Source organism: Tetrao urogallus (genome assembly GCF_951394365.1).
Source record: "Tetrao urogallus genome assembly, chromosome: 1".
NCBI lineage: Eukaryota > Metazoa > Chordata > Aves > Galliformes > Phasianidae > Tetrao > Tetrao urogallus.
The window spans coordinates 89,230,682-89,258,641 of record NC_136813.1 but is presented as its reverse complement, the minus strand read 5'-3'; the positions used below and the strand labels follow the sequence as shown (position 1 = coordinate 89,258,641).

The following is a 27,960-nucleotide window of genomic DNA, read 5'->3' as shown; positions in this document are numbered from 1 at the left end:
TTACTGCTAATGATTTTCCCCATGGACTTAGCTCATAAAAACATAAATTGCTTTATGAATCATAGAATCATAGAAGTTGGAGAAGAAAATGATGGGTTAGGTCATCTTGCCCTTCTCTCTGACGGTGCAGTATTATTTCTTTTTATAAAAAAAAGAAAGAAAGAAAGAAAATAAGCGTTTCTGAAAAGCTGGAGAATGAAAATACTAAGTTTAAAAGAGATTTTTCAAAATACATAACAAAGACAGCAGAGGAAGAGCCAGATTATTAAGTACCTTGGCTCACTCTACAAACCCTGAAAATTTGATGAGAAGAATCATCTGGATAGGCACAGTCAGAAATTCAGTGGCAAAAAAAAAAAAGGCAATGCTATAAGCAACTCACACAAGTAATTACCACAGTTGTAAATACAAATACTATAGTTATATATGCAAATAGGCTGATGGGCAAAGAGCTGCCCGCAGACTGTACATTGTGACCAAATGTATGGCATGACATGCAAGAATCCACAGTCTGAAAACCAAAGACAGGACTTGCTTCAGAGAGGGGTGGTGCGCATGTACAGGGATACACATTGTGCTATAGTTGCCTATTGTGACATCTCCACACAGCAGAGTGAGCCAAAAAGTCGATGCTTTGTATGCTTGCCTTCAGAGCCCTTGGTCTGAGCATTTTTCTACTTGCCAAGAATGGCTTCAAATGCTGCTTTGCATTACTTTCTGAAGTTTCTCCCAAACATGCATAGCTTAAGAAGCTGTCCTTTATCATTAAAAAAAAAAAAAAAAGATTTTAGAACCCTTTTGATTCTGGCTTAGAAATTGTTCTTATTCTGTCATTCTCTAATGACAAAAGAACGTATTTCTATTATTTCTGAAGTTAATCTGTCTAAAGGTTTGGCGTTCTTTTTTAATTGTTTTTTTTTTTTCTACAACCTATTAATTTCACTGAAAATTGTTCTGTTACAAAGCTTTAACCCTTATCTCAAAAATGGCATCTTACCTCCCAGTATTTTTTATAGGCCATGCTCATTAGAATCCAGCCTATCTGCAACCACTACAAACATAAAGTAAATGAATCAATGTTTATTACTACAGTTGGGTGTGGAAGTAAGCATGGTTTTTCCAGAGGTCTGCAAGACAGCAGTATCTAATTTTGTTCCTACTGTTCTCTTTCCCACATTTCTTCTGAATCAGGATATGTTAGAAAACACAAGTCAGTATTTCTGGAATTCCTGCAGCTCAGGTGAAAGACTGAGTCATGGATCTGTATCATAGAATCACAGAATCACAGAATGGCCTGGGTTGAAAAGGACCACAATGATCATCCAGTTTCAACCCCCTGCCAGACCAGGCTGCCCAGAGCCACATCCAGCCTGGCCTTGAATGCCTCCAGGGATGGAGCATCCACAGCCTCCTTGAGCAACCTGTTCCAGTGCCTCACCAGCCTCTGTGTGAAAAACTTCCTCCTAATATCTAACCTAAACCTCCCCTGTCTCAGTTTAAAACCATTCCCCCTTGTAGGCATGGAAGTTCCCAAATATTGATCAGTGATGAACTGTTTCTATCCCAGTTTTATTTTGATTCTAGCCTGCATGCAAGACGGCTGATATCATTTTAAATCCATTCAATACATGGCATGCATCTACTGATACGTTCAACCTCAAATCCTGTGCAGATAACAGCCGCGCTATCTATTTTGGTACATGCTACAGACGTACCTTGATCTAATCAAAGCAGTGCAGAACAGGATACACCCACTGAAGGGATAAAAAAAGCACGTATAGCCCTAAACAGCAGGTCTCTCTCAGAGACATAATGGCTATTTGGAGAGAATTAATTCTGAGTTTAATTACTAAAAACTGGTGAATGGGTGACAGTTGGGAAAATTGAGCTGTGGTCAGGGTTGTTCCAAACGTGAGGAACAAGGAAGGGAGAAAGATCTGGGTACCACTTTTTCCCTCCTTTGTAGGACTTTATCCTTTTAAGCCACATTACTATTTCAGTCAAACATAAATAAAGACAGCAGAGACCATATTGAGCTTGAAAAAGAGAAGGTTTCGGGCAGACCTCCCCGTGTCCTTCCAGTACTTGAAGGGAGCTTATAAGTAGGAGGGGGAGCAACTTTTTAAATGGCCTGACAGTGACAGGGCAAGAGGGAATGGCTTTAAACTAAAAGAAGGGAAATTTAGGTTAGATGTTAGAAGGAAATCCTTTTCTCAGAGGATGGTGAGGCGCTGGCACAGCTGCCCAGAGAAGCTGTGGTGCCCCATCCCTGGAGGTGCTCAAGGCCAGGTTGGATGGGGCCCTGGGCAGCCTGAGTTGGGGTGGGTGGGCTTTGAGCTCCCTTCCAACCCAAACCATTCTGTGATTCTATGATTGCAACAGCTGCCACAGTTCCTAAGCTGGCGTGGAGTCAGCCTACAGGACCTTGCAGCCCACTTAGAAGTGAAAAGGAGCAGAATCCCGTCCACATTGCATCATGAGTGACTTAGCAATAAAAGGAGCTGTGCACTCCTGCCAAGGAGCTGACCTCTGCTCATGGCACACGTAAAGCCTCCTTGAGTACGGAACTCCTTTGTACTTCTGGGTTGCCTATGACAAAATGAAATCATTTACAAGGAAGCTTTTACATACATTTGAGTTGGGGAGTATTGCTTCAGTATATATTATATTTCTACTTCCTTTTTAAAATGTAGAATCTTATTAAATATTAACTACTATACCAACTGAAGAATTGATTTAAAACAGTAGGGTATGCCTGCAGAATGATTTTGTGTCTCACTATTCTAGCAGACTCGTATTTAAAAAAACAAAGCTTATTTGTTGTATGCAAACTGTGAACACGTCCAGGTAATTACACATGCAAACCTGGAGCTTGCATATACAAATATCTATTTTATGTGCACAGCTGTGAACCTGGTGCCTGGTTCACGAGGGATATTTTTCAGGGACAATTCTTTAAGTTTAAAGAAAAAAAAACCAAAACCAACACAAATACCAACTAAAGAAGAAGCATTATCCTGGCAGCATTTAAAAAATATACGTAGGTCAGATTTTTTCCATTCAATGCATGCAGCATCATGACACAACTCAGGCAAATGAAGGCTCCATTAAAAAAATGCATATGAAAGTCAGCAGTTTTCTAAGTTATTTAAACTCAAGTTTCAAATTCTTCTTTTGCACCACTCAGTTAAAGTAGCCCCAAGCTGCATGTCTCATTCCCTAGTGGGTGTTTGAATCTTACTGCTTTCTTCTCCCAGGACGACTCCACTTAAGCAACAGCCAGAACTTCTGCCAAGTGTGCAGAAGGAGTGAAAAACTAACCACAAACCTCAACTTACATCAGGGCATTTTGATAGAAATATGAAAATTCCACATTCTGAGGTTAAAGATTGCCTGTGGTAACAGGCAGAGCATATGCCAGAGAAGCACCTACATCTGCCTACCTGTGCAACCCTCACTTCCCCAGAACAAAGCAACCTTCCCCCTCTGACCTAACGAAAACAACCGCATGCGTGAGCAGTGTGGATATTCCCCTGGGATATCAAATCATTCGTCTTCTCCTTAAGCTTCATTCTTAAAAAAGAAAAAAAAGAAAAAAAAAAAGGAAACATTGCCTGTCTGTGAGAAGGGGTGTCCCACTGGGGTAATTGCATCTGCTTGTTGGAAGCATCTCTCTCAGCAATTACTGCTTTCCCAAGTTGTACAGTGGAATGAAGCGCAGTGAACTCTACAAGGGAGAAACCAGGTGCTGCCTCTCAGACATTTGTTTATTTCTTCAGGGTGGCTGAGTTTGAAGACTTAGATCAATGACGTATTGGTTTCCAATACTTTAAAACCTTCTGAGCATCTGAAAGATGAGACTAGCAAGAAATGTGCATAAGGTACATGCTGCCCACCTTTTACCAACATGCCTTTTGTCAGCTTTTGGGTACAATCCAAACCATCCTTAGGTAGATACTTTATAAATGCAAAGTAATTCATATTCTAGATCAAATGGACACCCATGAAAAATAAACCTTCAGGAAGGCATAATTAAAACCACTCATAGGACAGCCTTGGCTTGAGGCACACCCACTGATCCACATGCACTGGGTGCTGTTGCACTGCATACAGCTGGTGAAGGAATGCCTGAGCTAAATAATCAACACAACCTTCTGCAAATGTTCTTTTTAGTCCACTTACTTCTGGGTTCGCGTGGTCCATCCACTGTTATCTTGATGGCTCTGTGGTACGTGGCTACTTGTGGAGGGTTTGTGAAGACTGTGATAGTCAGTGTGAAGCTTTTTCCTGCAAAAGGAGAGAAGGTTACTGAACATATGTATTGAGAACAGGTTGTCCTTTCAAACAGAATCAGGACACACCAAATGACACTAACCACTAGCTGTCCGTATCTGCAGACAGATATGAAGCAGCATGGGCTCACTACTGTCTGCTGCTGGATGCATTCCCTTTGTGGCAACTGCTCAAAGCATTTGGAAAAAAAAATCAATTTATATGTAAATGTTCTACACTTTGTTTGCAAAATAAGGAGGTTACCCTTAACAGTTACAGTTTATCTGATCTACTAGACTACTGGTGCATTATCTGAACTTTTTAAAGGCGGTTAGTTCAGAGAGGCTTAGAAATTGTGGTCGACTCTTCCAAAACTGCCACGGGAATTTGATCAAAAATGCTTGTAAAATTAAAGAGAACTGGGTACTCAGGTCCCTGAGGCAGGCCGTAAGATTCCATGCTTTGTGGCTGAAGCTAGTATTAGATCAATTCCATATTATGAACCAGAATCCTTTAAAAATAATCTGCTCCTGCAATGCCAAGAAACAAGGGAATGGAAAAAATTAAAAAATCCCTACAGCCTGTCCACAGAGAATTAAAACATCTTATGAAGACATAGCAGAGCATTACGCTCAGTTTCTCTATTATTCAATAAGAAAACTGTGAAAGCCTTTTCAAAACTGTTGTGCGCATGCCACAGCTATGAGTTCTGAAAAGAGTCCATCTGGACAGCTGCTGGGGAGGCAGGATGATATTGTATCCCCCTGTGACCATGAGGCATTCAAATCCTGCTACCTCTGGACTTGTTTTTGGACAATTCCAGTACTACTTCAGGCATTTTTTCAGCAACAAAAGTAATTTTCTTTATCTTTGATAAGATCTCGTGTTTGTATTTATCATGGCTTTGGCCTGGACAGCGATAAAAAAATTGGCTGTTGGCAGGTTTGGCATCCTTATCTCAGCATTATGGAGGTCTCAGATACTGGTATCTTCATTATCAGTCAGAGACAATAAGGGCCATCACCCTAAGTTAGATTACCAGGAACTGTTGTAAGAAAATTGAGGTTCTTTTCCTCCGGGTACATACAGCTCTGCCTGTTTCATTTCACTGCTTGGCTCCAGCCCCCCCTGAAGGCTGAGCCTCTTCCTTTATAAGACCTCCCATTTTTACAATTTGCCTGGTTTATCTGTATAAATGTAAATACAAGTACAAATGCCTGCCTCCAGCAGCAACATATTCAACCCCTTCCCTATGCCCATTTACTTGCAATTCAATACTTCTCTTAATGCAGTTCCTACTTTGGTGCTAATGGTCTGCATCAACATTACAGCGGGCGCACACACATATAACTGTTACTGGAAACCGTCCTCATCACAGCCCGGTGAATTAGAGAGGTATTCTCCCCACTTCACAGACGAGGAACTGTGGGGAGATAAAGTGTCTTGGCCAAGATCTAACAGGAAGCCTGTGGCCAGCGATGCTAACCACTTTGGCTGCTGCAACTAAATCCGACAATAATCCTGAATCACAGCCCTGAGAAAACAGAAGCTGAAACACAACCCTCCCAGACTGCAGGCCACTATCTTCCCACCTTCACATCCTCACTAGAAAGCACTCCCTCAATCAAAAGAACTACAACAGCAGCAAAAGTAATTTTAAATCCCTGTTTGAGGGCCCTTAGCCCTCAACTCTTGGGTTCTACATCTACCAAGACCAAGGATCACCATGCTCCTGGCTATTTCTAGATGCTAAATTACAAGATAAAGCTTTGCTGACATTTTTACACTTGTAGACCAGATTTTTCTGTAAGGCAACAGGAGTAAAGTTCAGTAAGCTTTCTTCTGAAAAAAACTCTAATTACACTCATATATCAGAGAGGTGCCTATAGATCTTCCTTCTAGCAAAAAAAAAAAAATTCCCTGTATTATTATATACAACACCTAGATCACCAAGGCTGTAAAAGACTTTCAAAATATATGTTATTGCCTTTACTAATCTGTAGCGTTTTCACCTTGATCCCAGTTTTATTTTTTGACAACTGCTGATGCAGTTGTAACGTGCTGCTACTGTTTTGCTAGAATATGTAGTTAACTGATTTTTTTTTTTGAAGGCCCTCATGGTGCTTCCAGATAGAAAAAATGCAGAAAAAGAAGATATTAAGATAACTAACTTCAGGAAAATGAGGCCACATCACCAGTCTGTGAGACCAGAATGAATAAGAAGAGGGGAGTGAAGTTAATTTCAGGATCTTCTACCGAGCAGATGAGACCTCAGAACCAGCTTAAGGTTGTGATACAAGCTGACAAAAGCAGGAAGATGCTTAGCTTACTTCTTGTTGACAGAAGAGTATTCATTAACCACATACTGGTTAACCACAGGACTATATAACCATAAACCTATGTGTCACTCATTGCTGCTTACCAATAATTCTGCCTGTGTTTTTCTCTGGTGGTTCTGTTTCATTTACACTTAGTTTTATTAAGTGGTTTTATCATTTTTAGTCATAGCTTCTATATTATTCATTTGTATGCCTGGTTGACAAAGGTAGGTTTAGATTGTAGGTATTGTTAGTGAAATGCATGTTTTATGGATGTACCTGCTTTGGGATGATAGTACATCTATAAACTATAAAGGAGCAGGTGCCTCCAAGGCTGTCAGACAGCCTGAGTGAAGATCTAAGCTGAAAAGCTGGCCTGGCTCAGATGCTTCAAATAGTCACAACGACAATTTGGTTATGGTCCAGCAGTGACAGCAAGCTAGCATGTAGCCCTTCACTGACTAACACCAAAAGCTGAGATCCTCTGGTCCCATAAAACTACAGAAAATCACACAGAGCTTAGTTCAGGTCCATGATGTATGCCTCATATGTTTAAGCCAAACCCTACACCATCATTCTGGGAGTCTCTGCTGATGGTGGAATGCTTAAAAGGCAATGTCCACACCAAGCTGTGCCTTGCTGGGTGCAAGAGTCCTTTCAGAGACTGCTGCTGTCCACAATTCCCCTGGCAGCAGCTATAATTAGCCACAGAACACCTGATGTGGGACAGAGATCTGCCACTGAAAATCCTCCTGACAGACATCACACATCCCCTCACATGCATAAGGAAAGAGCACAAGACTCACTGCTTCCATCGAGCCTTCCCACTTAGGGGTCTTAGGATGGGAAAAGTTGCCTGGTAATGTTTATTTTGCAGGAGCATTAAAGTCAGTACTCATTCAGAAAAAATAATGGAAACAGTAGCAGTTTTGGCTAAGATACAACACTCACTTTTGAAAGAGAGACCAGAGATTGCCAAAGCGCTGGTTAGGGACTGGACTATCAACTGTGCCTTCAAGAATCGCAACTGAAATCAGATTAAATCAGTTGCCCCCAGCTTCTTACTTCACAGGATTGCTTGCAAGATCCCTTGATGCTGTGCAAAGCTGTAAGAACTTAAGAGCAAGTGCAGAGTACAGTGCCAACCAACACCTGCTCAGCAATACTGCTCCTCAAACCAGCAAAAGGCAAAGATCAACCTCCAGTTCCCAGGCATCTGAAGTTGCTGTGCCCATGCTGCATTGCAACACAGCAACCTGAACTTTGCATTCAGCTGCATCACATCTGTCTGAGTCTGGAAGCAAAGAGAACCATGAGCTCACACCTGGCAGGGAGAGGGATTTATGTCCCCCAGAACAGTCCTGCACTGGACTGATGGGCTCTAGAGGGAGCAATAGGCTTGTAAACTACAGCCCCTGGGAATGTCCAAGAGGAAATGAGGGGGAAAAAATGAATCCTAAGTGACAACATGGTCACATGAAGCTCCTGTGTGCTGTTTTAATCAACTCTAAGCAGAGTCACGGCCAAATGCAACTGCGGGGCCGGGGGGGGGAAGGCATGCTTAATATCAGTGGCTGCATGGGCAGATGCAAGGGGGAATGGGAACAGACAGTTCCGGGAAGATAATCCACCCCTCAAATATACCCCTCCACTTTAATCCATCTCATAACTACACAAAAAGATTGATTCCACTGAAGAAGGATCAACCAAATGAGGACAGAATGAAAACGGAGTTAAAGCTTCAGAGGTTTGTGCATGTGGAAGGGAGCCAACAGATGCTGTGATCGCACTTACTGCATTTTGCTTTGGGAATTTTTTACTGCCAATCATAGGTGTGCCATTAAAGCTTTTGTATATAAATATATAACAAGGGCAGATGGTTTTTAAACTGAGATAGGGGAGGTTTAGGTTAGATATTAGGAGGAAGTTTTTCACTCAGAAGGTGGTGATGCACTGGAACAGGTTGCCCAAGGAGGCTGTGGATGCCCCATCCCTGGAGGCATTCAAGGCCAGGCTGGATGTGGCTCTGGGCAGCCTGGTCTGCTGGTTGGTGACCCTGCACACAGCAGGGGGTTGAAACTGGATGATCATTGTGGTCCTTTTCAACCCAGGCCATTCTGTGATTTTATGACTATGATATATATTATGATATCAATGATATATACATAAATCATTACGGTAAAATATTAGATAAAGAAGAAGAAGAAGGGAAAGGAGCCAAGAATGCTTGTGCTGATAAGGACAAATGGCATGGATGGGAAAATATGTAATAAAAAAATGCAATGCAAATTATATTACAGACGTTTCTATTATATTAGTGAGAGACTTCCAGATCTTTGTAGAAAAGATTACAATACTATTCTTTTCATTCAACTTTTTGGTATTTATGTACTCACTTGTATTAAACTACACTAAACGATCCATTGTACACATCTTTACAATTTCTAACAACATCTTCCTGGGTGTCTGCCAAAGTAAAGATATCTGCTGTGCTTTAATAACATATCAGACAGCATCCCTGGGCAGGAAGCAAAGCAAACACACGTATATTCACTCTCAACAGTTGACTGCTGTATACCGGGGCCAAATTTTGCCATTTTTCTCACTTAAGGCACTTTATAACTTATTAGCTGAATAATTCAAATGTAATTGATAGGGTGAAAAGGGCCAACATAATTTGACCCTGCATTAGTTAACTGTTGCTCATGATACAAGCGTAATATTTTTGTAGTTCTCCCAACTGTATGTCCAGCTGCAAAAAACCTGCACAACTCCAGATTCTGTCCCTATACGATAACTGCTCTGTTGCCAGTGGCAGTTTCACAAAGTAAGAGCACTGCTTTGCCTGTTATGCTTGGTCCAGTGGCTATTCTATCAGAAAAGCACTGCAGCTGAAGTAAGTGGCATCAAAAAAATAGAGCAGCATTTGTTTACCAGCAGTACCGCAAATGCCACTGAATTTAAATATAAGAAAAACCTGTTATGAATCTCATGCACTGCCACGCTAGGTTTGCAAACTCTGACCACCTCAGAACAACGGACCAAACGGATCAGTAAGCACATGGGGAAATGGCAGCAAACCAGGGTCACAGCCCAAAGCAACACAGGGACAGTGCATGCAAATCAGCTGCATGGACAACCGATCCCTTTGCGTACCTGCAGCGTTGTCCTGTGTGCGTTTGAAGCAAGTATGAGACATGGGAAATTCACCTGCCAAACCAGATTGGGTCAGCATGAAGGTGCACTTTTGAGCATTGCTGTCAAGTGCCTCACTCCAGGAAGTTCTCCTATCTGTGTTTACACAGCATTTACTCGCACAGAATGAAAACTTGATCCCGGTACATCAATAGGTGCTTTGTTCTGGATTTACGTGGGACCAAGCCTCCATACAAATGGCCCAAAGGGCCCTGCTACATGCTTGGTCCCTGTGCTGAACTTCAGTTGCTGCGCAACAGGTACTGACAAAGCTGCAAGCAGCTCTGCTGAGCTGAGCAGGGCATCGCCGCAGGGCTCCTGCCCATCTGCTTCCCTCTTACTTTCTGCAGCATGGTCCAGCACTGAGGAAGGATGTGTGCCTCCTCTGCTCCTCCTCGCCGCTCTCCAAGGCCTTTTTCACCACAGATTCCCTGTGCTGGAAGGCTGGAGGGAGGTTTTATCTGGGGTGAAATCATTTCAAGGCATTATTTTGGTGAAGCGTACACATGGCATTTAACCTAAGGCAACGCAGGGACCGTGTTAAGCAACCAAAATTACCTAACTGAAATCTGAGCAACATCAGTAGAGGCACTGACAATCTCAGCAGGTGCTACTACATCCACGTTTACCTTAAAACCATTATCTGGGTGATAAGGACAGTCCCTGACACTCTTGTGCAGATTGCCCCTGACAGTCCTCAGAAGAGTGATTCTCCATTGCACAAATGGGATTGTTCACCCTCTCAAAACCTGCAAGAGAGGACTCAGCTCACTAAAATGGTTTCATTTTTTCCTCTCTTTTTTTTTTGGCCAGTTGTTTACGTTTTAATTTGATGAGTTTGTGTGCAGCTAGTTTCACTTCTGCAATGATGATGGGTTTCACTTCTCAGTTCCATATGCTGTCATCATGATATTGGCACTGCCTCCTGCAGCCTTGCGGGGGCCTCCATGCTAATCCCATCCTCAACAGCCTGGCAAAGTGTGCAAAAGTGCAGCCACCACTACCACTGCTGCTGCACTGTGAGCCTGCAAGGTGGCCCTGCTCTGCTCAGGGATTGATGTTCATGGTGTTGAAGACAAGTTATCGGTCTCAATTTTGATCCCTTCAAGTTCCTTCCCTTGAGTTACTACTTCTATTACCTGCACTCTATTTTTTCACCACACAATTCCCGGGAGTGTGGTTCAGCAGATAACCACAAAAAGCACAATTTCAATTGTTTAGAGACAAACTTATGGTGATTCAGTAGCAGGAGATACCAGGTGTAGATACCAAATGGTCATGGTCATTTATCAGGAAAGGAACCACAGAAGATATGCTCCTATCTGGAGGGCATCTCTGAGACATAAACAAACTAACGGAAGAGAGGAAACATACAGGCATGTGATTTGGGACGTAGGTTGTAGGAAGGAGGTCTCTGAAGGCAGGGTATCTTCACTGTCTTACACTGGTCAGCCCAGTAGAATCTTCAACATTAGTCACTTTTATATAGCAACATCAGCAATCCACAAACACAAAACCACCAGGAATTCCCCTACATTGTGACGTTGTCTAATTTCTGAAAAGTGACTATTTCAAATTACGGTAAGAATCTGGCTGGCGTAAACATCAGGTTTATCCTATGCATGTTCCAGCTTTCAGGCTCTGAGACCGAGGTAGTGTGCGCATGTGTGTGTGTGTGAGTGCGGGCACCAGAACAGCAACCACGTCTGTCAATAAGACAAAAAATATTTTTCCATCCTGTTCTGAAAGATGACCTGAGTGACCTATTTTAACCGAATCTTGAGGGTGGGATGCCTTCTTAGACTGAAAGCCTGCAGATCAAGTTTGCAAAATGGATTAAAGCATTAAAGGATTGGGTCGAGGGGGAAGTAGAGAGAAGACCTTTTAATGGAAAAGCCAAGCAGCCTCTAACTATAAGTGGAGTTGCTGCAGTAACCACTATAAAATTCTTATGAACTTGGGTGGAGACAATAATTACAGCACAGGAAGAATGAGATGCTATGGGGTGGTTGGCCTCTGCAGCAGAACTGTAGCTCAGAGAGATTACAGCCCAAGTTTTAAAATATAGTGCTTCTTGCTACAGTTTTAAGACTTGAAATGTATATGCACAATTTACACAAATACACAATTACATGTGCTGCTAATGTTTGAACACAGATTTTGAGAGGGTGGAGTTAAAGTGTCAATAAGAATTAATAAGAGTTTTTGTTGTTTTTTTTTTTCTAGGATGACTCTAACATAAATTTCTAACACTCCATTTGAACTAGCCACAACAAAAACTGAACTTCTGCTTTCAAGCTGTGGCTTACCACATATCAAGGAGTTTTCTTTTTTTCACTGTGGTATTGTTTTAGTTTTAAACACGGTGCTTCCCTATGCTTGGAGCCTAAGGTATGTGTACATAAACATACATTCAGAAATGATAGCCTTCAGAAGCACATCCAGCTCAAGTGGAACAAAACCACCATCGTTCAGCAGAGTGCTGTGTCACTGCTCACCAGTTCAGGGAAAAATAGTGACGGGAGCTCAAAATGGAAAAGACAGTTCAAAATGAGACGTCTTAAATGCTAAGCTACCAACCACCTTCTCACTGAAAATGCCTTGGGATCCATAAGCCTAATAATAGTCCTTAACTTAGCTATAATTTCAAGCCATTAATAAGCTTTCTGAGGCAGAAATTATCACCTACACTTTACAGGGGATGAGACAGACATGAAAAGGTGAAGGCCCAGATTCACAAGAAGATTTAGCTGCCTGAAGTGGGATTCCAGTTTGATTTAAATGCTTCAGCCCCAAATCACACCCGTCGGCGTCCTTGTCCAGGCACCTTCTGGCTGAGAGAGCTTCCTCTGCTGCACAGCCCTGCTGTTTCGCGGCCACAAGCTCAGCCCTGGGGAAGAACAGCTCAGCACAGCCAGTTGTGAGACCAATGGTGTAATGGCTGTTGTGGTTTGTGGCAGATCCCATTCTGAGGCACCTTCACCTTATGGTGCATGGTCCCATGAGCCTAGAGAAAGCCCTTGAGATCTAGGGTCTGTGGGAGCTTCCCTGCCTTTTTCCAGCAGCTGGCCTGGCCTCCACCCTGGACAGATATTGGCATACCTCGGTGCTTCAGTATGCTGCTGGGGCTGGGGCTGAGCACACTCCTTGCCCTGCACAACAAGAAGGACGATGGTGAGGCTGCAGGCACGGTGAGCAGTGAAGGCGTGGGTTCACAAGGAAGAGCAACGTGCTGCTCTGAATGTGGCAGGTGAGGAACCCTTTGCAATTATCACTGCCACTTCAGCAAAGGCGACTCGGGCCTGCAGCAGCCTAAAGCAGGAAAGCCAACCTGACAGGTCACCTCTCCAGCAGCAGCCTGAGCGTGGGAGTGTGAGTGGGGACTGTTTACTCTGCGCTCATTTTCTTAGAGGAAGGACTCCTCCGTGCTGTCATTACGCTAATGCAATGCGCATTGATTTAAGAGCTCAGCAGAAGTCTGGGGTCACTTGATGGATATCCGTGCAGTCAGCGATGGGGAGATAACACTGCCATTATGAAACTGGGACCTGCCAAGCTCTAGCAGGGACAACTTCCAAGAGCAGAACAGCCTCTCAGGCCTCAGCTATGGGCACAGCTTTGTCAGAGCTGCGGTGCATAAAGTCTGGCCTGTGGAAACTCTGCGGCCTTGCCAAAGCATTTCCTTCAGTTCCTCCCTAAACTTCAGGGAACTGATGTTGTGCGTATGCTGCGCTCCAAGCACCGCCCTGCTAAAGAGCTCTAATGGCATCAAGCCTTCAAGACATTGCTTCTCTCCTTGCCTCACCTCTCGGCCCTCTCTTCCATCAAAGCCTGCATGGCATGGGTGTGCAGTTCCCTGTAGGAGGGCAATGGAGGGAATCAAAAATCCATCCAAGTACCACACCACAGGCCAAACCTGGCTCTGGCTATACAAGCATCAGACCCAGCTTGTTTGCTGCCTGCAGGCACCACCACACTACATACAGAAGCACCTAAGGGTTTGCGGAGCTGGATGTGGCCTGGCCTCCCCAGCATCAGTGAGGGACTCTTGTTGAATGCCTCAAAGGAAACAGGCAGCAACAGGGGATGAGGAATATGGGGTGGAGATGGATGCAGGATGTAAATGAAGGGAATGAAACTTTGAAGGCTGAGAAAGCTGTGTTGAAATACTATGATGGGGGAACTGGGTGAAGCAGGCTGGGAGCAAAAGAGTAGAGAGTCAGCCAGTATCAAGATAAAAGAAAAAATAGGGTGTTTTTTTTTTTTTTTTTTTTTTTTTTTGCTGTTGCTAAAGGATTTTTGGAAGGGAACAGAGACTGATTCAAACTGCTGAGGGTTTATGCACATGACTATGCTGGAAAAGGAAGGCTTTGCTGACAGCAATTGTAAGCCACTGATTTGCAGCATCCTCACTTTTGCTAAGGCTGAGTGAGCTGACAAGAAGTGCTTGCCCCAGGACAGTCATCTGAAGTTCACTAGCCAGCCCTAAAGCCAAGACCCTAATTAATATCAGAATGACTTCATTCTGAGTACAGAACAGCAGTTGTTACTTGAGTTGTAATATACGTGCATACGTACCTATCTACCTACACAGGAAAATAAATGTTATTTGACCAGAAGAGCCACTGAAGGGGGGCACGCTAAAATACAAAGCAAAAAAATTTATCAGAAAGAAAGAAAAAAGTAAAAAGAAAGAGCTCAAGGGCAAGCAGATCACTTGAAACTATGTAACCTCTTCATCTAGAGAGGTCCTTTGTCTTCCTGACGCAGTATCCTGGTCAGCCTCACTCCTTTTATCACTGCAGAAAACAAGAAAATGCTCGGAGGATAGCGTCTGCCTCATCCCTACCCTGAGTTTTAAAAAATATACAAGCACAGCTCTGCACAACCAAAAAATAGATTTATTGTTATTGGAATGAGGGCAGTGGTTCAGCACTTGGCATGGTCACTGTTTACAGCAGTAATGCTCCCGGAGACAGGAAGTTCTCAAAATCACTCTGCCATTATTTTTCTCCTGTTGACGCTTTCTGATTGAGAGCTCTTTCACCCAGACCAAATTTTAAGTAACCCAGCAGAGTGTTTGTGAGCTGGCAAAGATAGCCCCAGTCATGCTCAGCCTCGCAGACCACATGATGTTTTCGATGCAGACACCCTCGCTGAGCTGTATCATATACTTTCTTACACAATCAGCAATTCAGAGAAAAACGGCTGCACGTACCGAGCGTGCACCCACAATGACTGGGGCTGGATGCTGGCAATAAGCAAGCCTGCTCCCCCACCTCCTTCGGCCAGCCTCTGTCCAGAGCTTGTGCTGGGAACAGCCGTGCTTCAAGGGCTGGCTTTGCTCAGCAGTCTCACTGTGACCTGTGCTGACTGACCTCAAAGATGCACTGACTCGTGGGCATTAGGGTCAGGAGTTTTCTCGCTGAATGCTGGCAAGGCTACGTCATTCACACACACAGAGCTCTCGATGAAATGAGTGACACAGCCAAGCCCCCATATGTCACTCAAGAACAAATGCCCACTTCCAGTCCCTGTCTTTTAGAGGGTCAGACAGGATGATGGAGGAGAGCCCTGTGATACGCGTTGACATCTAACCGAAGCGCGGTGAGAATTTCTGTGCCAAGCATCTGTCGGTGGCACATCCACTACTGTTGCACACCCATCGGCCCAAGGTATTGATAACCAGTTGTTTTTCAGCTCTATCAACTGACTCCTTTTCAGCTCTGATTGCTGCTGTGCTTCTTCTATTTTTGTCCTGCCTGGCAAGTATGGCGAGTCGTTAGTCCAGTATCTGATACCACATCCCCTGAAGCATTCCAATGGTTTGGACCCAGACCCGGGTGGCTGCTTAATGCTGATTTTACGATCCTGCTGAATAGCATCCTCCTCTGTTTTGCACATACTTTTGTAATTTTGAATATGCTTAAGTAAAAATAAAACAAATTTTAACTAAGTGCCTACATAACACAACCACAAGCTGAAGCTACACAGAAGGAGCAAAATTCTGACTTCAGAAGAGCAATAAAAATAATTGGACTTGGGTTACAGACCAGTAATTCTTGTCTTTTGACTATTTCTGAGATTCCAGCTCAAACTGATTTTTCTTCCCCAAAATTATATCCAGAAGGAAGACTTCTGGAGGCAGAAACTTACAACTGTGCTTGGTAATATGCCTCCCGTGCTCTCCTACCAGCTGCTTCTGTGAAAACGGGGTACTTCTTCAACTCCAAAGAAAACGATTGTGAAATTTATTCAGACGAGCCTAATCTCAATAGTGGGCAGAAAATATATATGCAGGCTCAGTGTACAGTCCTTTTCAAAATTCAGTTTTTAAAAGGACCCTGCTGGAAAGCTCACTATATCATGAAGCTCCAGCTACAGACTCCAGCTTTAAATTGACATCTGCAGCAAGCCAAGACATCTCCTCATTAGCTCCTATTATGATAACCTATTAATAATCATTTTCATCTGGAAAAAATATTTGTTGTTGTTGTTTTTTTACTGTTACGTTTTACAAAGAAGATAGTTAATGGGATTAATGATTCCATGAGGAAAATATGTAATGCTTACTGAGCCATGAGGCTTGCCCTCTCCAAAATAACTATTTATTTTTAATTTTATCCAATGAACTTCCATGGTGTCAGGCTTTTTGCATTGGATTTATTTCATCACCGTAACACAAACTTGTTCCTTATACACTGAGAAAACAGGGCACTAGCAGCAGTTTGAGGTTCAAAATGTTTATGAATGGAGGGAGAAAAAGTTTTTTTAAACAGGTAAGCAAGCACAAGGGGCTGAGATTGGCTGAAGTTTTAAACTACATTTTTCTTTCAGAAATTACTTACTTGAGTTTACAAGCCAGACAGGCAGGTTTTCCCAGTAGCATTCTCAAACCAGGGTGAGGAATAGCAATTCTGGACCCCAGCCAATTCCAATGTAAATCTGTTTTGTTCGGGAAAGCCAGCCAAATTGCTTTCTCCTCTTCGATCTGTGATATTCTCAGCTCCCATCCTCGGTGTCAAAAATGAGAGTGTTTTTTTAATCCTGAACTGCAGGTACAGCCTGAACAGCACAGGGCCAGCGCTCCCCGTTCAGTATGGAACCAGTGCTGAAATGCCATGCGGTTCTTGGAGGCGCAGCTGATACCTGGGCTTTCACAGATGCACAGGATCAGACCTCTGGATGGAGTGAGTCGGATGCTCCCACGGAGCCGCTTGTTTACTGCGATGGGACAATGGACCTCTGCAGGAGTGTGTGAAGCAACTGCTGGCTGCCTTGCCAGACCTCACTGAAAGCCCACAGAAGAAAAACTGAACTATTTGTCAGGAATGTCAAGAGCGACAATTTTCTCCTATTTTAAAAGAGAGAGGGAAGTGGCTTGCTGACAGTTTTGTGAGGCTTTAATGGGGATCTTTACACCTGAGCAAGAGCTCATGTGCAGTGAAATAGAGACATGGACCAGGACTGTCACTCGGCAAAGTCGTTCCTTGTTCTCCAGCAGTGATTTTAAATCACCCAGGTACACAAATAATGCCCACTATAACTGCAACCAATGTGAACTTTCAATGGCTATTCATATAATATTCCTGGCATCTCATTATCACTGGTGGCAACCGAACTTATTCAAACTCAAATATTACACAGCAAACAAAGTTTCAGTTAATTTTCCTCTACCGAAGTATCAAAGGCAGCAATGCCCTTTGAAGCAGCCACCTTATGCTTCAGGCTTTATACAAATTCAACAGAACAGCACCTCAGAAATCATGTACCAAATGCAAACAATCCACACCTTTGGAAAACAATCCCCTGTTGGAGGAGTAAACACAAGCATACATTAGTCACTGGCTCTAAAGATGGGCAGCCTATGGGGCTCATGAGATTTAACCTCCAGGACTGGCTAGCAGCAGGCAGCGCTCCCAAATCACTCTATAGCTGAAATGATCCCAAGCACCTGGGTGTCACATAGAGCACAGCATCCATGTCCACATGCACGCACATCCGTGAGTGACGGCTTCCAGCCACCGGTATCCAGCAGGCAAGGGGCTCAGAGAGGCTCTCTGCTAAGCTTGCTGAATGAATAGCCACTGTTCTCCCTCTGCCGCTGAATTTTGACCTTGAAAATCCCACAGTTCACTGTTATGATTTCTAGCTTCACTGCCGTGGCCAGGAACTGAACTACAGGTTTGTTTTTATTAGCTTCTCAGCCACTTTGCCAGCTATTCATTTGAATCTTCTAAACAGTCATCTCTGAATCATAATGCAAATTCCATTTACTGAAAAGGTGGAACCTTTAATATAACAAATGAACATGTTTAATGACTGATACTTTTAGACATTACAGCATCTCTCATGTTTTCAGTAAATGGATATAATTTTCTCTGCATTACCCTATTATTATTCTTTGCTAGCATTACGAAGCTATGTTCTCAGCTGCGGGTGTTTTCCACCAAGTACATTTTGAAGACAGCCCAAACAACACAATTTAAAAGACATCTCCCTTTGTGCCCTCAGCTAAAAATGCTGCAGGATGCAGACGGATCGAAAGGGAATTTTACACTTAAAATGTACCTGCTGCTTGCATCCGTGTTTCAAGAGGGCCGAGTTCTTCTAAAATTGCAGGCTGTACTTACACTAGAACTCCACAAATGCATTTGAATTCAAAGGCAAATAGGAGCTGTTGTGTATAATCAGAATGACCTCCTCAGCCTAAAGCTTGACCCATCATCTGCCACTGCGAGTAAGAGATTTTGAGAGAGCAAAAGTGGGTCACCTTTGAACTCTCCTGAAGCGTGCCCGTAGCTCAGTGCGTTCTTGTAAGAGCTGCACGTGCCACCACGCACTAGAATATGGCCCGGGTGCTTAAGGAATGCCCACATGAGTGGGGAAAATGGTGAGGAGGGGTCTGTGAATCCCAGACTATTCAATCTCCTTGTCAGGGACAATGGCTCACAAAATGCTCCAAAAGATGGAATTAAGAAACCTACGCAAGTGCTGTAGATACTATCGTTTTGATTTGTGAATGCTACAGCACTGAATTGTCCTTAGGTAACAATGTTGTCTTTAGAACACTGTGATGTTATGTTCCGATTTTACTTGAAGATATGAACTAGACAAAAGGAAAATACATAAGCAAATAGCGGATGAAGTCACACGGAGGATGCGATGGTTTTTCGGTCTTGACCTTAAACCTGAGAGGCTGATTGTTCCTCTGCGCTTTCTCTAACCAACATTTCACAGGCTCCAGTGGGTTTTCTCTAACCACCTTGACCATGCCAAGGTGCTTGGCTCATGGGAACAAGAGCAGTAATGCAGGAGCAGTGCTTCAAATAAACTCGTAACAGAAACGTAAACGTGATCCATGGCTTTCAAGATTATGGGTTGGAGCTAAAAAGTGACGTTAAGAAGCATCCTTCTGTTGCTGTGACGGGCTTTTGGACCAAGCTTTGGATACCTACTTGTGCACACGGGAGCTTCCCACAACAGTTATATATAAATACAGTCTAAGTCAGCTTTGACTTGTTACTTACACTCTTAAGACCCTTCTATTTGTACCAGTAATTCTTAGTTATTGCAGAGAGCCAATATTAAGCTTAACTGTTTAGTTCTGCCCTGTCCTAACCCACCCTTATGCACCCTGCAGTAATATGTTAAATAATGACTACTGTGTACAGTTCTGCAGCTACTCCAGAGAAAGAAAGGTCAGTGAAGTGCTTGTCAGGTCGCAATAAAGCTTGAAAAAAAATCAAAATCATGTGTGAACTGTTTGTAATTGTAGTCTGACTCACCCTGTTGCAGAGATCAGCTTTTGAGAATTGTTGTTTTAAATTGAAAATGTGTTACTTAAACTTAAGCATGGGCAATATTGTGCTGTTCTAAATCAGTGGGAAGAATTCTGGAGTCACAGTGAGCCTCGCTGACCACAATTTTTTTTTTTTCTTAAAATGAGATCTTACTGTATAAAAGTTGAATTACTGAAGAATAAACCGTGAAAAACACACAGCTGATTCTGCACCTTTTAATCTGTCCTCAGATATCCCTACCGCAGAAAGCTCGACATATACCACTCAAATTCTCTCCACGTAACCAGAGCCGGACACGGCAGGTAAAGATGACCGAACGGCGGCTGCAAACAGATACATACCTCTTCCACTTCTACCCACAAATCTGAGGTCGTTGAACCTTGCCACTTGGTTTTTCATGGCAGCCGTCGCATTTCTGAGTTCTGCAGAGTAGTTCTCATCGTTTCCAGCCATCACTGTGACCAGCGTCCCATCGGGTACGTCTCCTAAGGCCACCACCTACCAAATCAAAGCACAGAAACCTCAGCTTTCTCACGGGACGTCTGTTTTGGGGAATAGAACATCAACAAGTGATGTGGTAAAATAGGAAAAAAACAGCAGCAACAAAAAATGAATGCAGACTAGAAGTTGTTTGGGGAAAACCAAGCAGACTTACGGCTACATTGACACGCATCCAAAATACAAAGCATAACGTGACCTCAGCACAAAAGAAAGCTTTCCAAAATATACTTTTGTAATTGGCAACGTATAAATTCAAGTAACAGGAACCAATCCTGATCTGATTTACCTCAGTAGCCTTACTTTTAAGCTACAGCGAAGTCAGGACGAGCATCTAAATGTAAAATTTGAAAGAAAACAAACCCAAGCCAATTGCCTTGTGAACGCAGAGGGTCAGGCTGCCCACAGGTGCATCAGTTCCCTCTCTGTTCATCCCACTGTTAGGAATATTTAAATTCAGAATAAATTCACAGAGAATCAGGCTTCAACCAAGGCCTTACTGAAGGCAACTTAATGAACAACGCCTTTTTCCCTTTGGAAGCGTGAAAGCAAATCACTGACTTAAGACCTCACCTGCGATCTGATGGGTGGAAGCTGCAATCCACACGAATGAAACCTGCAATAGCTCAGAAGCTTTCACCTCATCCTGAATGTTTGCAATGTAGCACCCCAGTGCCAGTATCTGCTGAACTAATATTCAGGAACACAGCATCCACATTTCTTATGTTGGGAGATGCATGCATTTCGAACGCTAAGCTTTCTGACTCATGTCTACAATGTTCACATCTTTTAAACTAATAAAAGTTGAATTTTACTTTATCTTATCTTCCTCAGCAAGACTGAATTCTTACAGCATTTTTCCCCTGTGACAATCGAATGCATGTTTGGTGTGTCTCTTGATTGACTCTGGCAAAAGTAACAGCTCAAAATAGGTCCTCTTTTGCACCGTTTTACAAACCCGCTGCTCTAGCTGTTTCCCTAAATTAAATCTACAGGAGTGACCTCAGGACTACTACCAAAAAAAAAAAAAAAAAAGGGGGAAAAAAAGTCTAGTTCATTTTTATTTCCTCTTTTACATACTCAAGGAGGAAGTAGTCCTGCAGCAGGTTCTCTGAGTTGCTGCTTGATATTTTTCCTTCCTCTTAGCGTGTTCTAGCTTACGTCCATGCAGTTTTAATGGGCTCCAACTAGTCACAGCCTGGGCTGACCACTGTTAGTTTCTGTTCGCACTGCTCTTTCCAAGCAAGATCAGCTGCTCCTTTACTCAGTCCATCTCTGATGCTAACCTTCCAGTAGCAACCATTTCCTCCAGCATGACAGGGAGAGGTATTTTAGAGCTTTTCCTGATGCAGGGGGCTGCTTTTCTCACTTCAGTGCTTTCCGTTCTGTCACCTATCACCCTTATTTTCACTTCCACATACCAAGTTAAAATCACTGCGTCAAAATTCCCGCTTTATGTCTGCATTTCAGCTTCCTCTTTCCCACTCCTCATGCTTTTGTTTTTTCTTCTCCTCTGCGTGCCACGAGCTGTCTCTGTGGCCTATTCTGTTCTCTGCTCTGCACTCAGCGCTGTGCCTTTCATAAAGCCCTGATCTTGGCGCCCAACGGCCCCCTCTCAAAACGTTTAACAAACTTTTCTCTTTCCACAGCGCTGTGCAATGAGGCGGGCTGGCTTAAGCCAGCAGCAGCTGTGAAGTCGAAGCACGCATTTCTTATGAAGTGATCAGAAAAACTGAACACATGCACGTAGAGTAAGGACAGAAGGAAGGGAAAAGGGAAATGTGGGCATCACCCTCGGCTTCCTGCGATGCAGATGGTGCTGGCTTGTTCAAGGAAATACCTGCCAGCATTTTTAGGGAGAAAAACCTTCCCGAACCCAGCGTCCATTGGCTCTTACAGCACAACTATTGAGAAGCATCGTTTTTAAATCACACTGCAGGCAGCCTCAGCGACAAGAAATGCGAAGAAAACATTAGAAACAAGCGTAAAAAAGAAAGGCACAGCGCAGAAAAGAAATCAGAGGTAAAAAGGCACAAACAATAGAAGCAGAAATACAAACATTGACATAGAAAACATAGAAAAAAAAAAAAAGACTGAACAGATAAGTCGGGACTTGCTGGCTGCTGTTATCTGTGCTCCTAAAAGACGTGTGCTTCTAGAGAAGGGAGCAGCACTGCTGCAGCACCGCCGGCTATCACAATGCTCAATGCTGGTGCAGCAACCAAACCAAATCGGCCTTTTTAATGAAGACTTCCAAGCAGCGTTTGGACAAGGAATATGTATGGCACCCTGTGAGAGCTGTTACGTATTTTTCTTTAAGTTTCTCAGAATCCTTCCTTACTTCAGAAAAAAAAACACACAAAACCGTGCACAGAAATGGTCGTTGCGTTTGGGTATAATATCCCGATCCTACAGATCAAATGTAAGGAAACATGAGGAGAAACCTCTCTGCCTCTTTTATGTCGGTGCAATGATTGTTAGCAATGGGGGATAATGAAACCCAGCGATTTTTGTGTCAGATGAGAACATCAGACACAGAGGAACGAACTGTGTTTTCTATTTTCTGTTAGACTCAGATAACCTTAAGAATCGCGACTTTAACAAAGCCATCTGCCCGGCGGGCAGGTGTCTTTACCGCATCAGCAAACGCCCTCCCGGTTTTGGTGGTTTTCACTTTTTTCTCTCCTTCATTTTCCTTTCCTTGCGTATTCCGAGGGCAAACCACGCCACAAGCACTTTCGGCTCTTCAGAGGAGCTTTACCCGCGGCTGAGTGGCTCCGGCGGGGCTCCGCACAGCTCTGCCTTCCAGGAGAGCTCCCAGCGATGAGCGGACTTTGGGAAATGATCCCGAAGCCCCGGAAGCCGCGCCGGTTGCCTGCTTCCAAAAGCCGCCCGAGGGACCGGGCTGGGGCGGTGGGGGTCCGGCGCTGAGCGCCCCACGGAGCTCTGCCGATTCCCCATCCTAACTCTGAGCTTCGGGGCGCTCCGCCTCGAGGGGATCGTAAGGAGCAGACCGAAAACCGCTCAGCTTGCGGCAGGCCGAAGTCAAAAAGCAGAAAACGAGCAAAGCGAGGGGGGAGAGTTTTGCCTACAGTCGGGTAACGGGAAGTGGGGACGGGGCTGGGAGGGGAGGGCGGCTCTGAGCTCCGCGCCCGTCCCGTGGATTCCGGCCCGGTGGCAGGGGGAACGGGGGGAGAGCCGGGATGGGAGCCCCGCGTTTGCGTGGGCTCCGAGCGGGGTTTGAGGGGGGAAAAGAAAAAAAAAAGAGAACAAAAGAAGAAAGAAGAAAAGAAAGAAGAAAAGAAAAAAGGGAAGAAAAGAAAGAAGGAAAGAAAAGAAGGAAAGAGGAGAAAGAACAGAAAGAAAAGAAAGAAGGAAAAAATAAATAAAGAAAAAAAGGATTTTTTTTTCCATTTTTTTTAGTATGTTTTAATTTTTTTTTTTTTTTTTTTTTTTTTTTTTTTGAGGGCCAGCCCGTCGCTGGCACCCCAGATCGGTGCTTCGGGTGCTCCTCGGGTTCCGTCCTTTATTTTTCCCCCCTCCTCCCGCAGAGGCTCTGTGCTGGCTGCCGCGGCTGGGGCAGAGCTCCCCGGGTCGGCCGGATAGAGCCGTGCGCGGCGGCCCCGTGTTCCTCACCGCGGGGTCTCCTCTTGCCCGCCCTCCCCATCCCAGCTCTTTTCCCTTCCCTTCCCTTCTCCCCGTCCCGTCCCCTGCCCTTCCCGCCCGCCCCCGGTGCGGCCGTACCTTGAAGGCGATGGGCAGCGTCTTGTTGCAGCGCCAGTGGGTGGGCAGCACGGAGCAGAGGAAGTTGGGGCTGTCGGTGCGCACCAGCTCCCCGGGGTGGTCCGCCAGGACCTCCACCATACTGCGGTCGGCGGCGCGCAGCTTCCCCGCCAGCGCTCCGCTGTGCTCGGTGCCGGGCAGCGGCAGCGGCTCGCTCATCTTCCCCGGGCTCAGCGCGGTGGAGGGCGGCGTGAAGCGGCGGCTGGTGCTGGTATCTACGGGGATACGCATCACAACAAGCCTGTTGAGTGAGGGACCTCCGAGGGCTTGGGGCAAAACAGCGAAGCGAAAGGAACTCTTCGGCGAGCCGCTCTCTGGGGAGCGACATACACGGGCGCGGGGCGGGGAGCCGGGGGCAACTCGTTTGGATGCCGGTGCCCGCTGGTTGTTTGTAGCCGGACGCGGGGGCGGCTCCGCGGGGCCGAACGGGGCGCGCCGCGCTCCGAGGGGCGCTCAGGGTTCCGCCGGGCACAGCTGCGCGCACGGCCCCGGACGCGCGCACACACGCGCACCGCGCGTCATAAAGTATTGACGGCGCGATCCGCCAGAGCTTTAAACACGGCAGGCATCCATCAGTGCTCTACGGCCTGGCTGGTATATTTTTTTTAGGTTTTTTTTTTCGTTTTTTTTTTTTAGTTTTTTTTTTTTTTTTTTTTTCTTTTTTTAAGCAGCCTCGAAAATCAGCTTCGGTCGTTTAGTTCGCGTCGCTCTACGAGGGCTCATGGCCTCGCCATAATTCCCGCAAAAAAACATATAATAATAATAAAAAGAAACGCTCAGTGCATGGCTTGAGATGTCTCTCTTTGGATTTGTCTTTGGGACAGCGCTCTGCGTAAAGCCGCGGCCGATGGCTGAGGCCACCCCCGACTGTCGGTGCGGCTGCGGGCGCTCTGCGGTCGGTGTGCGCCACAGCGCTCCCTCTCTCTCAACTCACGTTCCCCTCAGCACTCAAACCCACACTGCAACAACTTCGTCACTCGTTGCCAACTTGGTTTTGTTTTTTGGTTTTGTTTTGCTTTGATTTTTTTTTTCCCCCTTCGGTATCTGAGGCGGTCTTCCTTTCGCTCGGCCGCAGGAGAGGCTGCTTAACACGATGTCAACCGCAGCAGGTGGAGCCCCGCCTCGGGCAGCATGGCTCTTCCCTCCGCCGCCTGCAGCACTGGGGTCGGGGGGAGAACAGCGAGCAGAACCCGCGCAGAGCCACGCAGAGCCGCGCAGGCACCCCGCAGCCAGCCGGCAGCGCTCAGCTCCGTTTCCAACAGCCCCGCGTCGAGTCGCTGCGAGTTTCCCTTCCGCCAAACGGGTGACGGGGGGGAGGGGGGCAGGACGCCGCGCAGACAGCGAAAAGCGGGGATGACCAAACGCAAAGTTCCCAGCCGGGCTCGGCGCTCACAGCCTCCAGCCCGGACGGCCGCGCGGAGAAGAAGACATTTCCACGGCGCGCAGCCCTCGGGTCTTCACGGGAGAACCGCCTTCCTGCCCGCCCGCCCGCCGGCCGCACACCGCGCAGGGCCCCGCCGCGCTCCGCTCGGCGCTCCGCTCGGCGCCCGCCGCCGCTGGGATGAACGGAGGCGGCCGGCAGCGCGTCGGCTGCGGCGGGCGGAGTGCGGAGGAATGTCATCCCCCCGGCTGCTTTGCATACGGGGAGGGCGCCGGCCAATCACAGCCCTTTCCGGGAGCAGCCAGGGCGCGGCCGCGGGCCAGGGGCTCCTGGAATTGGCGCGCCCGCCGCCGCCGCCGCTACTGTGCGGGCAGCGGTTCCGCGTGCGGCTGCGGTTGCCGTGCGGGATGCGGTTCGTCCGCCGAGGGCTGAGCCTCGAGCGCCGGTCCGGCTGCCCCGGGGCGGTCCCGCAGCGCGGGCTGGAGGTCCCCGGGGGAGCCGCCGCGGCCGGGTTCCCCGCACGCGGTGGGCAGCAGCGGAGCCGGCGGTGGTGCGCCGGGTGGAGGCGTGGCTGCTCGTGCGGGCTGGGTTTGGGCTCCGTCCTTTTTTTTTTTCTTTTTTTTTTTTTTTCAATGTTGGTGCTGGAGTTCCCCGTCCCGAGAGCCGAGCCGCGCCCCTGTGGTTCCTCCGCCTCATTTCCCACCCCCGGAGACCCCCTCCCCGCGGTCGCCTCAGGGCCCGCACTCAACAGCTGCGGCGGCGGCGGCGAGCGGGGAGCCCCCCGGGCCCGGCGGCTGGGAGGCGGGCGCCGAGCCCCGGGACGACCGCCGCTGCAGCTCCGCCGCGGGGCCGGTAGAGGGGGCGCGCCGCCCGCCGACGGCGCTCCGACGGCCGCGGAGGAGCTCCGGGGAGCGGCTGCGGGACGGGCGCCGCCGCGGGGACGACGGGGGGAGGGCAGAGCCGGCGGCCGCTTGGAAACTGTGCGGGGTCGGAGAAGTGCCGGGCTCCGCTGCGGGGTAAGACAGCGTGCAAAAAGGAAAACACCGGCTCCGTGCTCCCCGCAGCCCGCTCCGTGCGACCCGATCCAGCGGCTTGCGCTCGGACGCCGGATCCTTGGCACCCACTGACCGTGGCACCTCCTAACCGTGGGGTGTCTGTGCCCGCCCGTGCGGTTGGTTCTCTATAAGCCCGTCCCGCACGGATGCTTCCCTCCCTCTGTCTCTCCCCGTCGAGTTGTTCTTTATATGAACCTATCCCGAATTTAAATTGCCGCGGAGATGTTTTCTTCTGCTTGAAGGAAAAAGAAAAAATGCAAAACAACAAAACAACTATATAGGCGAAGCGCTGTTACAGCACAGCTTAAAGCCACCTGTGGCCGGTCGCTTTTTACGGCCATTACCGAGATCACAAGGGCTCTGTTAGCTTTGCGCACACACATCGCGTAACACGTTAAAATACGCGCAGAGCGTTTCAGTTTTCTTTTTTTTTCTTTTTCTTTTTTTGCTGTTTCTCCTATCCCAGCCACGAGGTAGGCAGCTTTCTATATTTTCAATCAATTCCGGCGGATGGATCGCACCCTCTCTTCACCTCAACTCCTTTGTATAAGCGCAAATTAAACCCAGTTCACAGAAGGGCAAAATAAACGCGCGCGAACGACCAGAAAAAAAAGATACAAAACGCCGCTATTTAACAGAAGTCGGGCAAAATACGCCACGCTTCCCGTTCCCTATAACCGGGCACCAGCTGAAGGGCCGATCCTGGCAGCAGGTGACGGTGTTCCTACAAGTCCAGCATTGAACTGTACCTATCCTTTAGCACCAACCGCACATGGAGGGGACGGGGGACGGGGGGTGTATTTTTTTTAGCTAGCACAATCTACCGCCTTCCTTATAATTTTCATCGAATCACAGAATGGCCTGGGTTGAAAAGGACCACAGCGATCATCTATTTCAACCCCCCTGCTATGTGCAGGGTTGCTAACCACCAGACCAGGCTGCCCAGAGCCACATCCAGCCTGGATTTAGCTTCACACGACAAAGGGAGGAACTCTCGCAGGGGTTTGCCGTCCCCTCACTATGCTTTGGGTGCACTATGGAAGAATAGGAACTGCTGAATGAAGCAGCGGGCGCACCCACGATTATTAGGCAAAGGAAGGCAGCGAGGGACGGCACTGAAAGTCAGTATTCCTCCCTCCCGCTGCGGCTTTTAGCGTGCCCGGCGCCCCGGCTCACGCTCGGACAGCCGCTCCTTTGTGCCAGCATCCCTTTGAAGCGTGAATCGCAACTGGAGTCGGAGCTTGACCCGTTCGCATGCAGCACCGCTTCCATTTGGATGCAGACAACAATTTTTTATAGCCATAAGCAAACCGCAACGGAATCTCTGTCTGCCACGCGTTGCCTCTGTCGTGCGGGCTTCGCAGACCACAAAGCACCGAAGTTTTTACGTCATACGGTTAAGTAAAAGCTTCGGAAGTTGGAGAGGGGAAGCAACAGCTTTGGGATGAATTTTCGACACATCAATTGCAAAGGGAGAATGAGAGAACCCGAGCGCTCTGCGAGTCCGTGCTGACAAGGAAACCCTCTGCAGGCAAACGGGCAAGGGGGACGCTGGTGCAAAATGCGTTGGATTTGTGCGGAGAGAGAGCAAACGTGACCAAGGAAAGGAACAAAACATTTTGTTAAAGTGCCGCAGACCGTAACAGCAAGCGCGT

General features: G+C 46.5%; 1 protein-coding gene across 2 annotated transcripts in view; it reads right to left on the bottom strand.

Moving 5' to 3' along the window:
- Positions 1-27,960, bottom strand: part of RUNX1 (RUNX family transcription factor 1) — a gene marked incomplete at both ends in the record, with an annotated part of 148,502 nt that overhangs the window by 40,344 nt on the left and 80,198 nt on the right. For both annotated transcript variants that reach the window (XM_079549518.1, XM_079549519.1), the window contains 3 exons: positions 4,183-4,287; positions 19,930-20,086; positions 23,831-24,084. In XM_079549518.1, the coding sequence (XP_079405644.1) occupies positions 4,183-4,287; positions 19,930-20,086; positions 23,831-24,084 (516 nt within the window). The remainder of the gene's footprint in view (positions 1-4,182; positions 4,288-19,929; positions 20,087-23,830; positions 24,085-27,960) is intronic.